Consider the following 13,159-nt stretch of genomic DNA (forward strand, 5'->3'; position numbering starts at 1 on the left):
AAAATAAGAAACATTTCCAGACTTACAGGTGGACCACTATCACCCCGGGCTCCAGAAGGACCTGCTTGACCAACAGGACCCTGTATGTAGGAAGAAAGCACATCTAATATAAGACTCATGAGGTACTCCAGATGACCCTGTTTTCCTTTAGAATCAATTGTAGCTATGTGACTGACTTATTTGCTCCTATTTCACAATGGTCTTCAGACTTAAGAAAATAGAAAATTTTTGTTGAGCAGGACAATAGAACAATGACTTTTCTTAGGGCTATTACAGGTAGGAAACAAAATGTTTCCGATTCTTTTGCTGCCATCTAGGAGTTATAGGCTGTCTACCTAGCTGTCTTATAACAATGTCACAGTAACAGATAGTTTGTGGAGGTGGTTTCTTTCCCCAAAACAGATGCTGTGTGTTAAAGGTCTCACGTGCTCCACCCCTTTTAGGATATAACATGACAGGACAGTTCACAAAATTTATAACTTTGGAATAGTGTTTACATGACCAGTTAGCAAAATTCATTAGTATGTAAGATAATTTGTAATTATTTATGAGTAATTACAGCTTATAGTATGAATCATCATAACTTCTTGAACTTGAACCACTACATCACACCTGATTTAAAAAACTTATTTATTCCAGCAGTGAAAAATGTTGTTAACTGCTGTGAGTCATTATATTCTATGAGACAGACAGAGAGAGAGACAGACAGACAGACAGAGACTTAGAAAATGTGCTATGGCATCTTAGCAGTGGGTTTAAGAATATGAATATGAAATATCAAGGTTACATCATATAGTCAAAAAGTAAAGAATTTAATGTAATATTTTGTTTACTTACAGCAGGACCAGCATTACCGACGGCACCAATGGCGCCCTGAGGGCCTACGTCACCTTTTGGACCTCTCGTTCCTCTTTCTCCTTTAGCACCTGCCTGACCAGCTGCACCCTGATAAAAAATAAAATAAAATTCAAAGTTAAGACATTTAATTAAACAATTGTAGTATCTAACTGCTCTAAAACTGGAGAAAGCAAACTGTATTTCTTTATACTTACAGCAGGACCAGCAAATCCAGGAGGACCAGCAGGCCCGGCTTCACCACGTTCACCCTAGAATAAGAGGGGAAAAAATGAAGTAAGGACATCTTTAGCTGCTCTTCTACTTCAAAGATTCCCCCAAAAATGTTAATGTCATTTTTAAAAAATATAATTATTTTACTACTTACAGGGGATCCACGAGGTCCAGTAGGGCCAGCAGGGCCAGCAGAACCACCTTCGCCCTAATAGAAACAAAAAATCAGGGTAATGAAAGATCGGCAAGAAAACAACCAAGCTCAGAGAGCATCAAGGATCCCTCACTTCAACCCTGAGCTACAAATATTCTCCTTCATTGAGATCAGCTGTTGCTAGGCTGTAGAACAATGTTTGTCAACCTTGACCAATTTAAGACAGGTGGGCTTCAACTCTCAGAATCCCGGGAGAATGCTGAAAGAGTGCTGCCTGGGGCACTGTTGGAGTTGATGCCCATAGACCTTTAAACTTGTTAGGTTGGGCAGTATTGCTTTAAAGAAAGGATTGTTTCAGTATGCTGGTGCTGCAAACTTAGAAATATATGAGGGGTCCCTTGTGCTAGCACTGATAACGTTACTAGTTTGGTAAAGAAATGTCTGCAAGAAAACAGCCAAGCTCAAAGAGCACCAAGGACCCCTCACTTCAATCCTGAGCTACATATATTCTCCTTTATTAGTTAGAAATACAACTTCCAAGACATCAGGTTAAATGTTCTTTCACCTATGCAATTTCTATTTATCTTTTCTTTTTATTTGGATATGTAACTTTTTTGTAAACCAACCTGAAATAAATATTAAAATCTATTAAACAAAATTAATTAAAACTCCAGAAAATTTCAATGGAGCTTAGTCATGATTAATTTTTTTCCCTTATTTTATCATGGCGTGAACGTACAACCACTTTATTTTTGTTCCAGCTTTTAATATGTTAAGCAGTGAACAGAAACCTACCATTTCTGAACAATAACTAAGGATGACTTCTTTAGCTATATAAATGTCAATGTTCCAGATCTATATTCTGCCTATTTTCTAGGAATATGCCTAGGAAATATCCAAAAATATCTAGACTAGATAGGTGGCACATAAATTTAATAATAAATAAAATAAATAAAAAATGACTTACTCTTTCACCAGAAGCACCAGCAGGTCCTGGGGCACCAACAGCACCAGGAGCTCCCTGAGAATAAAATAGAATAATTTATCTTGATGAGTTTAGTGTACAAGTAGTCCTTGAATTAACTCAGACCAGGTTTACAAGCAAGATGGTTGTTAAATGAGTGATGCCCAATTTTATGATCCTTTTTGCCACAATTGTTAAGTGAATTGCTGCAGTTGCTAAGTGAATCACACAGTTGTTAAATGAATCTGTCATCCCCCCACTGATTTTGCTTGTCAGCTGGGAAGGTCACAAATGTGATCCCAGGACACTGCTACAATTGTATATACATGCTGGTTGTCAAGCACCTGAATTCTGATCAAGTGACTGTAGAGACGCTGCAAAGGTCATAAGTGTGAGGACTGATCATAAGTCATTTTTTAGTGTTGTTTTAACTTTGAAGGGTCACAAACTGATAGTATTAAGCCCTCAATAACATAGGGTAGTTTAATATAAAATACTACACAGTTTTTTTAAAAAATATTTTAATTTTTTCATTTCTCCTACACCCTCCCCCCCAAATGTTCCTAACTTCCCAGGCAATTTCAAATAAGTTTAATTTCACAGTTTCCATAAATAAATACAGTCATTCTGTATTAAAGTGTAATTTGATCTAAATTCTAAACAATTTTTATGTATTTTGCTGCTGATTTTGAGCTAAGATCACTTAAGGTAAGGCCAATTTCACGAGTCTACATTTTTCTTTAAGTGCTAGCTTTCATGTTGTAGTTGCTAAAAGAATTGCACAGTTCCTTGGAAATAAATTAAAGACACATGCTTACCCGTCCACCATCTCTTCCTGTTGCTCCAGCATCTCCTCTGAAGCCAGATGGACCCTGAAATAAAGCACAAATTGTGATTATGCCTAGGTAGGTGTGGGATGCTTTATATGATAATGATTTCCAAAGAAATCGTACATAATCACAATGATGAATGTAGATAGTGATTGAAATATTTATTGCTTATTTTGTCTTCCAAGTGTGATGATTTCTACTTTAAAATTTTGTTTTGGTTAGCCATTTTAGCCAATTCATTGATTTACTGATGAAACAATCTCTCTGATTTGGGGTGAAAGAAATGTAATTTCAAAATAACTGTGAACCTTCTAAAGACATTTCAGTATTTAAATTTTCTAAAAGAAATGGCTAGTTTTTCTTTTTTTAAAAAGTTCGTTTTAAATTCCTCAATTATTAAGAAGTTAAGGATTTCAACCTATCCAATGCTGCATTCTCTGACAAGCATATAGAAACAAAGAGTTGGAAACACTAGTTTAAATCAATATTTCTCAAACTCATCAACTTTAATAGGTTTGGATTTCAGTTTCCAAAATGATCCAGCCAAGTTGCTGGGACTTTAAGTTCACACACATCTTAAAAGTTGCTAAAGTTTAGAAACATTGTTTTAAGCCATATGGTCTATCCCATTTAATATAAAATTTAAATTAAAACATTTCTGATAAATGGTTATCCAGCCTTAATTTGAATACATGAACGAAAGGATGGGCTTAGTTGTTGAACTGTTATTATTGTTAGGTATTGTTTTCAAGAGGTCATTAGGAACTTGCCTTCCCTTAACTTCAATCCATTATTTTGCATCTTGACTGACTTTCTTCTGTGTGACATCCTTCCAAATATTTGAGGATTGGTACAATATTTCCTCTACCTTATTTGCCTTCTCTTAATTCTAACTATGCTCAAACCCTCTACCTAGGTCTTAGAAAGTATTCTTCTGTTTTTCCTCTGTCTTTTCTCAGCATTTGAAACCTTTCTTAATTTAATTAATCAATTAACCTTTCTTAATATAACATATTGACTGTATGGTTTCACACATGTACCAGAACTATAAAAAACAAATCAGGTAAATTCTAAGCACATTGCTCACACTGGTAGAGCATTGTAGAAGTTGAAGACTACTTCAGAAATTGAGCAAAAATGTCTTTGATCACAGATCCCATATTCTGGATACATCCCCAATTCAGCTTCCCCCACACCTTCCCATTCTCCTGGCATCACAAAGTACTCCACACCAAGATTATTAGTGCATCTTGATCAAGTCCCCCCCACACACACACACTTAGCACACTAGACCAGGGGTCTTCAAACTTGGCCCTTTTATGACTTGTGGACTTCAACTCCCAGAATTCCTCAGCCAGGCACGCTGGCTGAGGAATTCTGGGAGTTGAAGTCCACAAGTCATAAAAGGGCCAAGTTTGAAGACCCCTGCACTAGACTTTGAGAAAGGATTCATTTCTGGCAAAGTGATTCGAATGCAGTATTGCAGGCTAATTCCGCTAACTGCTAACTGCCAGCAGTTTGGCAGTTCGATTCTCATTGGCTCAAGGTTGACTCAGCCTTCCATCCTTCCAAGGTTGGTAAAACGAGGACTCAGATAGTTGGGAGCAATTTATTGACTCTGTAAACTGCTTAGAGAGCTGTAAAACATTGTGAAGCTGTATATAAGTCTATTTCTGCTATTTCTGCTAAGTGCTATTTCTGGTCATGCTGGGGCTGTTCTGATGGCAAGCTGTGTGCACTACTGTTGAGCTGTAGCCCTTTCTCTGAGAAAAAACTGATGGTAAATTATGCATTATTCTTAATTGTGGGATAGCTTTCTTTTACCTTTTCACCTTTGCCACCTGGGCTACCAGCAGCACCTCTCTCACCATGGACTCCACTAGGACCAGATGGGCCTGCAGAACCAAGTGCACCAACGGCTCCAGGTTCACCCTAGTGAAACAAGAAAGGAAAAGATTTAAGGTCTCAAAAGAAAACCAGGCAAGGTTTCTCCTGCTACTTTAATTTGTTACTTTTACAAGAAAATCAATATTAAGACATTTAAGGCATTTAAAGAGAGAGCCAGTGTGATATAGCAGTTAAGATGCTAGATTAGGAGCCAGAAGCCAGCTGAAGACTCTAGTCCAGTCAACGTCTCACCCTAGACTGGAAAAAAATTTTTTAAAAAATCATCTGTTTTACAAACTTGCACTGGACCAGCATTGTAGATTATTGTCCCTAACCTGTAATGGGTTTATTGGGTATCATCATCATCATCATCATCATCATCATCATCATCATCAATAGGTTAGAGGGCATTTTTATCTTGCATTCTTCAAGCGATTAGAATTTGATAAATATATGTTAACTATGTATTTATGCTAAACATATATCACTGGAGGTCTGATAGACAATTTGGAATCATTTCATAGTTTTACATTTGAGAGGGGTTTAATATAGAACAGATGAGAAAAATAGACTACAGAAATTTGTGATATTATTTCTTTTTACAGTAGGGGCAGGCTGGCTCTTGCTTTCCCTGCCTAAATTCAGTAAAACAGAAATGTTTAGAGCAAAATGTAGTAGACTATTACTGAAAATGTCCTCTTCCTGTAAAGCTAGTGATAGCTTTACTCTTCTCCTAAGTACCCCTAGAGGAGGTTGACATTCAAAGAAGACCCTTTTTTGTATAGATCAGCTGATGCAGAAGATTTCCGAGTCCCTCTTATCAAAGAACAGTTCATCACTGTTACATAACAAGATATTATTTAAGCAAAAATTAAATGTGAACTTTTGAAAGCATGTTCCCAAAGTTTTTAACATAGAAGGAACTCTTGATGTTACACATGTAATATTTTAAAGTTGTGTTTTTAATTGAAAGTACTAAAGCCCACACTAAAAAGACCTGAGCCATATGGTTTCATCGTCTTAATAATTGTTTGATGTCTCCCAGTTGTATATTCTTCACATTGCAAAATTTTACAGAAAGCATGCTAAAATATGTTTTTTTCTCAATGAAGATTTGGTGCTTTAGAAATAATGCAGATGTTGCTGCTTTCTGCATCCCACTGGATTCTCCCCACAAAACCTTCACACTGCCCTCTCCTGGATTTAAGAAAAACAGCAACCCTTCCTTCTCCCTTACCTTATTACCATCAGTACCTGCTGGACCTGATGGGCCACGGCTTCCCAGAGGGCCTGCAGGACCAACAGCACCGCTTTCACCTGGTGCACCACGTTCGCCCTGAAGGAAGCAGATTAGTATAAGTAAATGGCAATATGATAGCCTCAATCTCATTAATACAGAAACTGGAAATGTGTGGAAAGCTGTATATGTTATATATTTTTGTTCATACAGATGTCACAGCTACTTAAGTAGGTTGAGATTTAATTGTGTCCACCTCTGGTCTATGGAGCTTAATTTAGAGATGGCAGAGGGCACTTTGATAAGCCTTGAATATTTATTCCGATTAGATATATAACAATTTCCAGAAATTCTTCCAATTACTTTTTCAAAATCCCAGGTAGACTTTGATCCAGAAATAAAGTTCAGTTAGACCAATGGGATTCACTACTAGTTTTGCTCATAGATCAAAAAGTACCTAGATCTATGTCCTGGTCAGTTCACACCTTAATTTCTCCAATGTGACCTATCATTATACAGACTTTAATATCTTAATATCTATACAGGCTACCACTGGATGTATACATATATTATTAGTGGGGTCTGAGTTGGTCATAAAAAGTATTTAATGAAAGTACAACCAAATCTGGGAAATGCTGGGGCCTATTTATTTAGAGTGTTAATTTGTTCTGGGTCCTACTAAACGTACATTACACACTAAACTTATAAATCACATTAAATAATACAACAGTAGAAATATTATCTCAATATTTATATTTCTATGTAAGAATCTTTAGAAAATGATTACTTTTCTATATAAGAACTCATCTTAAAATATTGATTTCTACAACATAAGAAAATTATATATTCATACTTTCAAATTATAGTACAATACTACCTAATGGTATATTCTACTATATTTCAAATACAACATGGAAAAAAATACTAAAATACAAAAAAGTATATACTTACTCTTGCGCCAGCAGGACCAGGGAGACCAAAGTCACCATGAGCACCCTGGGCACAAAAGAAAGATTTATTATGGCATTCTTTAAAAGGATTTTCTTATCACTGCCTCAGAATTCATTTGAAAATAAAGATATTTTCATCCAGGAAGATAAAAGGCAATAGATAGAGATAGACCAGGTCACTAAAAGGAGTAAAACTAGATTATGCCTTTCTGCCAGAGTATTTGTTGTAATTCAATACAATTCAGAATAACTTGTGAATAGTGGGTGGGGGAGAGATACTTGTTATCCATATGGCATAGAAAACCCTTGAATTTCCTTTATTGTAATTCTTGAATTTATCCTTGCCTATGATTGCTGAAATCTGACAGCACAGCCTGTTTGCCATGTTATTTGGGAATTCTGGGAATTTTAATTCTCCTAGAGCTGGAAGCTAGGGAAGATGTGATAGGTTGAGGGATATCAAGTGAACTGGTACGCAAGATTCAAAATTGCTTTAAAGTTTTGAATGATGTAGGTCAGACTGACTTTCCAGGGTTGCTGTGAGATTCACTCAAGAATACTGCAGGGCCTAAGCCCATCTTGGCTTATCTCAAAAAGTTAAATAGCGCTGGTTATGATTATTACTTGGATTTTCTGGCAGGAAATCCCCACATTAGGAAATGGGTTTGCAATGACAAACCATTGTATTGTTGCATGAAAATTACATGGACAAATCAGCGAAGTCACCAGGTTCAAGCTGGTTTCCAGGAATACAAGAAACCAGGAGACTTCAGTCTTAATTGTGAGATTAAAAGGAAGGGAAAATCTGGAGATAAGGGAAGACTTGTGTCCAATGCATATGACACTTGTTGAAGGCTGTCTAAAATAACAAAATAAACTTAGCCAGTGGAATTGTTTTAACAGACCCGATTTTAAAATCACAGTATTTTGTTTTCTGTTTCACAGGACAAAAAGAAGCAGTTACTTTGCTTCTCCAATTTGCCAGAAGATGGGTAGGCAAGTATATGAAATCCTCTTCATATGAGAAAGGGGAATTTCAAATAAAGCTGAGGAAATATTTACCTGATAGGCTATTTTCACTAATTTTAGTGTTTTTTTATTATAGTAGGGAAACGGAAGACTCACGACTAGGTCTTAGACACTTTATGAAGTATGTCTTTCCAAGGGACTTAATCACTCCCTCAATCTCAATTTCTTTGTATAATTTCCTAATGGCTCCAGGATCTGAGGATGATGGAAGATCCTTGGAAGGATCCAGATTTGGAAAGACCAAATTACTGAACACAATCTGCAGTTTATCCAATGCATGTTAAAAAAATTGTGTTAAATCACAGTAGAATTTTCTTGATTAAACCATGAGGGATAATCTGAATTACTTTACTACTTACTCTTTCACCTGGTTTGCCAGCTTCACCAACTGGACCAGAGGGACCAGGAAGGCCCTACAGAAAAATAAACAGATGAATTAAAAACAATCCCCTGTAATTTGTTTATGTGCTGTAGATAAGGGAAACCACAGGTCATCTATAAAAAATATCTTCATCTGTCCCTGTCCTCTATTCAATCTTATTCATTCTTGAGTTTTGAATAGGAAACCAAAAGTTCCCTTGTAAAACCAGCCTTCTACATGAAAGTAATCACTCTATATGATATCTCTGTTTCTCTGCAACTGATTCCCTCCACCCCTGCCAAGTCCTTCTATGACTTGGCCCCATCCACTAAGGCTGGATATGGTGAACACAGCAATATAATACTTCAGATCTGACTTGAAAGAGATGCTTCAAAATGCCTAGTGATGTGACAACAGCACCTGTCTGTGACTCTCCAAGCATATTTAATTTCTTTAATGAGCTGCCAAACTGGGTTGAGTTCACATTCCTGTATATTGCAAAACACCTCTTCTGAAATGAATTGGAGACACTGCAGAATCCTACACAGCAAACGTATGTGTATCTATTGTCAATCAAGAACAGTATCTTCAATTCTTATAACCTGATTATCTTTGAGCCACTGAAGCATAATGATTTGAACTCTATGCATGCCTATTTTTAGTAAATGCACTTTGCAAGGTATGATCTAACTAGCAATGTAGGTTCAGCAAAGCATTTGAATGTACTTGGCAGGATAAAATGCTTGTCTATGTTTCACTCATCAAGATTTATTGAGATATTTAATATCATTTAAACAGCCTTTATTCCATTCTAGCATTACAGATTAAGAAAATGCAATATTGATAAAAGCTAACTTTACTTACTTGGAAGCCAGGAGCACCAGCTGGACCAGTTTCACCTTTTGGACCTGCACTGCCCTAAAATAAATAATTAAATTGAAATGATGAGTAATAAGTCATTAGCAAAGAAGCATCAAGGGTTAACTAGGATTAATCTTGAACTTACGGTGAGACCAGGTGGACCCTGAGCTCCATTGTTTCCATCAGAACCAGGAGGACCCTAGAACCACAAAACTTCAGTTGTTTATAGTGTAGAAAATCATATTCTAAAATATACATTGTGTTCGTTTGCTTTATTTAATTATTTCCATGATTTTCGGTGAAATTACCAAGAGCTGATTTCATCATAAAGGAAACTTTACTTTTAATGAATATGGAACTCTCACTAGTAGATCTGATACAGAAACCTTCAGTATTGTATTACAACAGGTTAGTCTCTTATATGTTGGTTTAAAATACAATCTGTTAGTGTAGATTGCTCCCCTAAAGATGTTATCTTGAAGGCAGAACATAACATAAGGCAGGGTAAATTTTTAACTTCATACAAAACCTAAAACTGATCATTTAGATGCCAGAATGATGTCTTAGAGCAGGGGTCTTCAAACTTGGCCCTTTTATGACTTGTGGACCTCAATTCCCAGAATTCCTCAGCCAGGCCCTGCTGGCTGAGGAATTCTGGGAGTTGAAGTCCACAAATCATAAAAGGGCCAAGTTTGAAGACCCCTGTCTTAGAGAGTACAATATTTGTTTTCATTTTATGTAACAATCATTCAAAATGTTAACTTCTGACTATTGCCAGAGAACTTATAAATACAGCTGTCTTTTTCTGTTTTATAAATTATTCAGTTATTGCAGATTCTTAAACCTATGTAAATCACATTTTCTTTACTAAAGATATAAAGTAGGGTATAAATTAGTCTCACTTACCTGTGAACCAGCCAGACCCACACTGCCCCTGTCACCAGGTTTGCCAGGTTCACCCTGTTAAAATGAAACACATTTAAATAAGTTACTGCATTAAAACTAATAACAGCTATCCACCACAACACTTTCAGTGGCTCCAGTTTCCTACATTTTTGTACAGTGTCTATAGTTGGCACAGTTGGGCATTTCTTGAGATGTCTGCTCTAGCAGAAGATGTAGCATGATGAATATCTTGAATCTGCTGCTTCTCTTGCTTAAGGCTGCTATCTATTGACTCATCCATTCTCAGACTAAGAACGAATGAGTAAATTAGGAGTTCTGATAAAAGACCAAGCAGCAACACAGGCTGAAGCTTGCATAGACCTTCAGTGGCAAGTAAATAATTGTCAAAGCGATAAGCTCCCCACACCTGCTTGAATAAAACATCCTAAGCTACACTTACAGGCATATTGACTGAGGAACTTCCTCCCAGTTAAAAAATACATAAAATGAAAATGTATATGTACAAAATCACGTAAATGCAGAATTGAAAGAGAAATGACAAATTATCACTCCTCTAACCAGCTATTATATTTATCAAAGGCAGAAGTTGCCTCAAGTAATCCGAAGGTAACAGTTCCATAGCTCTCCTAAGCAATTTATTCCACTATAGTTTTAACATATTTGCCATTTACTTCCAGTTCAATGGCATTGAGTATGTTTATTCACACCCAAGCAAGATTTAGGTAACATGTTTGCTATAACCATGAAAAAAATGAATACAAATAAATGTTATATCTACACAATTCCTTATCCAAGCACTGGGGGGGAAAAATAAAGCATCCCACACACATAAACCCCGAAATGAAAATAAAGAGAAAGAAAATATAATTGAAACCCACCAGAAGTTAAAACAATAGGTGGTTTACAATTAAAACAAGCATTAAGCTGAAAATACATTCCTCATAGTGAGGCTCAGCCCTTTCCTTGGTAAAGAATTAAAATGACAAAGGAAAATAGAGGATTTCATAAATGGGACTACCAACTAAATCCAGAGCACTCTTGATCAGCAAAGTGGTGTCAAGTAAGACAAATATTTTAACACTAGAGTAGTATACTTCTGGTATGTACAGGCTGAGGTGTAATTCAGTGGGGTGCCATAAAATTGAGGCTATGAACATGTCTCATTTGTCAATTTCATAATATTCTATTGTATAGTACTTACATTTGGACCTTTTGGTCCTGGGAATCCGATATTTCCAGGTTCACCTCGTGGACCAGCTGGGCCAGTTGGGCCAGGGCGACCATCAGGTCCAGAAGAACCCTGCAGGAAAAAAAGTTCATATCTTGCATTGTAGTATATAGTATCACTGCTTGAATATTGTGTGTCCATTGAGAGCAAGACACTTGAAATTGGCCATGAAGACATTTCAGAGTTTATTATCTTTCTACATGGTTGTCTCTATAGCACTGTTCAATAGTTCAGTACCAAAAGAAAAATATCCAAATCACCCCTTCTTCATAATTTTATGGAAATGGTTCTACATAACTAAAAAAAATTAATAAACATTAAATGAGTAGCTTTGGCTACACAGCTATTGCTAAGGTTCAATATACATAAAAATGCAATTCTAGTTCATGGCTTAATTATTAATTCCTGAACATTCCACATTTTTTAAAAAAATATCTCAGAAAAATAGGATTCAAATATTAAAGCTTACTATGAAAACATCAATATTAAATATAAATGCTACCCCCAGAAAATGCATTTAAAATATCTATGTATCTACTGTTCAATCTTTGCAGAACAAAGGGAAGGAAGATACTTACAGAAGGACCTTCTTTTCCAGCCGGACCTGGGCTTCCAGACTGTCCTGGGAGACCCTAAATAAGCAGAGATACAGTATTTAGCTGTAATGTGTCTTTTGAGTTACTTAAAACTGGTATGGGAAACTTAATTTCACTCTACGTGCATATTTAAATATGGGTATAAATGTAATATAATGCAGTGTTCTATTTATCAAAAAAAAAATGTTATCTAGAGATGCCCTGCTTCAGTTAGATTTATTTGCCCAAATTGCAGAAATATATTTAAAAGTAACACCGCCCCCCATTATTCAGTTCAGTATGACTTTCTGCTGGGGAAGAGAGCATAGGAGTACAACATAATGTATATGAGCTTGAAACTTCAGCTTCATATGTCTAAAACAAGAAGAGGAATAACCTGCCTTAGGGTGTAAGTATGGGAGGCAGATAAGGTCATGAATGTACAAAATATTTATTATTATAATTTATATTATTATAATTTATATTATTATAAATGATTATTATATCTGATAAACATTTTCTTAAAAATATGGTTTTTAAAACTGGCCATTGGGAAAACAAAGAAGTTCAGAATGCAGTTGCTATCTGAAACTACTCATTGATTTCATAACATCATCCTCTTTACTTACTCTTGCACCCATCAGACCAGGCTCACCAGGACGACCTGCGTCACCGCTGGGACCTTTAGCACCAGCAGGACCAGTAGCACCACGACTGCCAACCTGGCCCTAGGAAGGAAGAAGCTTGCATTAGCGGGACAATGCCAGAAACCCACTGGCTGGCTTTATGGGATAGGATAGAGGGGGTGTTATTTGATTAAAATATAAAACTGATTGTAAAAAATTTGAAAACTTACTAAACCACCAGGTCTGCCATCAGATCCTGGGAGACCACGAGATCCAGGTACACCCTATGAAAGAAACCACAACTTTTGATCAGAACTTGAAAAGGACTTCAGTAAACAACACATAAGGCATTAGCATTTACATTGGAACATATAAAGGAGGTCTCTTTGTTCAGTGGAAAGGGAGACATTATGAAAGATCCAAAATGTTGGTTTTCCTGCATTTTATCATTGAACTTGAATTCGGCAAATGGGACTGAAGCTG

At 36.3% G+C, this 13,159-nt stretch overlaps 1 protein-coding gene across 1 annotated transcript in view; it reads right to left on the minus strand.

Moving 5' to 3' along the window:
- Positions 1-13,159, minus strand: part of COL1A2 (collagen type I alpha 2 chain) — a 52,823-nt gene that overhangs the window by 14,390 nt on the left and 25,274 nt on the right. The window contains exons 22-38 of the mRNA XM_081346262.1: positions 12,907-12,960; positions 12,680-12,778; positions 12,054-12,107; positions 11,449-11,547; positions 10,248-10,301; positions 9,487-9,540; positions 9,345-9,398; positions 8,479-8,532; positions 7,092-7,136; positions 6,141-6,239; positions 4,841-4,948; positions 3,005-3,058; positions 2,190-2,243; positions 1,223-1,276; positions 1,053-1,106; positions 838-945; positions 27-80 (exon numbers count right to left, since the gene is read on the minus strand). Of these exons, the coding sequence (XP_081202388.1) occupies positions 27-80; positions 838-945; positions 1,053-1,106; positions 1,223-1,276; positions 2,190-2,243; positions 3,005-3,058; positions 4,841-4,948; positions 6,141-6,239; positions 7,092-7,136; positions 8,479-8,532; positions 9,345-9,398; positions 9,487-9,540; positions 10,248-10,301; positions 11,449-11,547; positions 12,054-12,107; positions 12,680-12,778; positions 12,907-12,960 (1,152 nt within the window). The remainder of the gene's footprint in view (positions 1-26; positions 81-837; positions 946-1,052; positions 1,107-1,222; positions 1,277-2,189; positions 2,244-3,004; positions 3,059-4,840; positions 4,949-6,140; positions 6,240-7,091; positions 7,137-8,478; positions 8,533-9,344; positions 9,399-9,486; positions 9,541-10,247; positions 10,302-11,448; positions 11,548-12,053; positions 12,108-12,679; positions 12,779-12,906; positions 12,961-13,159) is intronic.

Source organism: Vipera berus (genome assembly GCF_964194415.1).
Source record: "Vipera berus genome assembly, chromosome: Z".
Taxonomy (NCBI): domain Eukaryota; kingdom Metazoa; phylum Chordata; class Lepidosauria; order Squamata; family Viperidae; genus Vipera; species Vipera berus.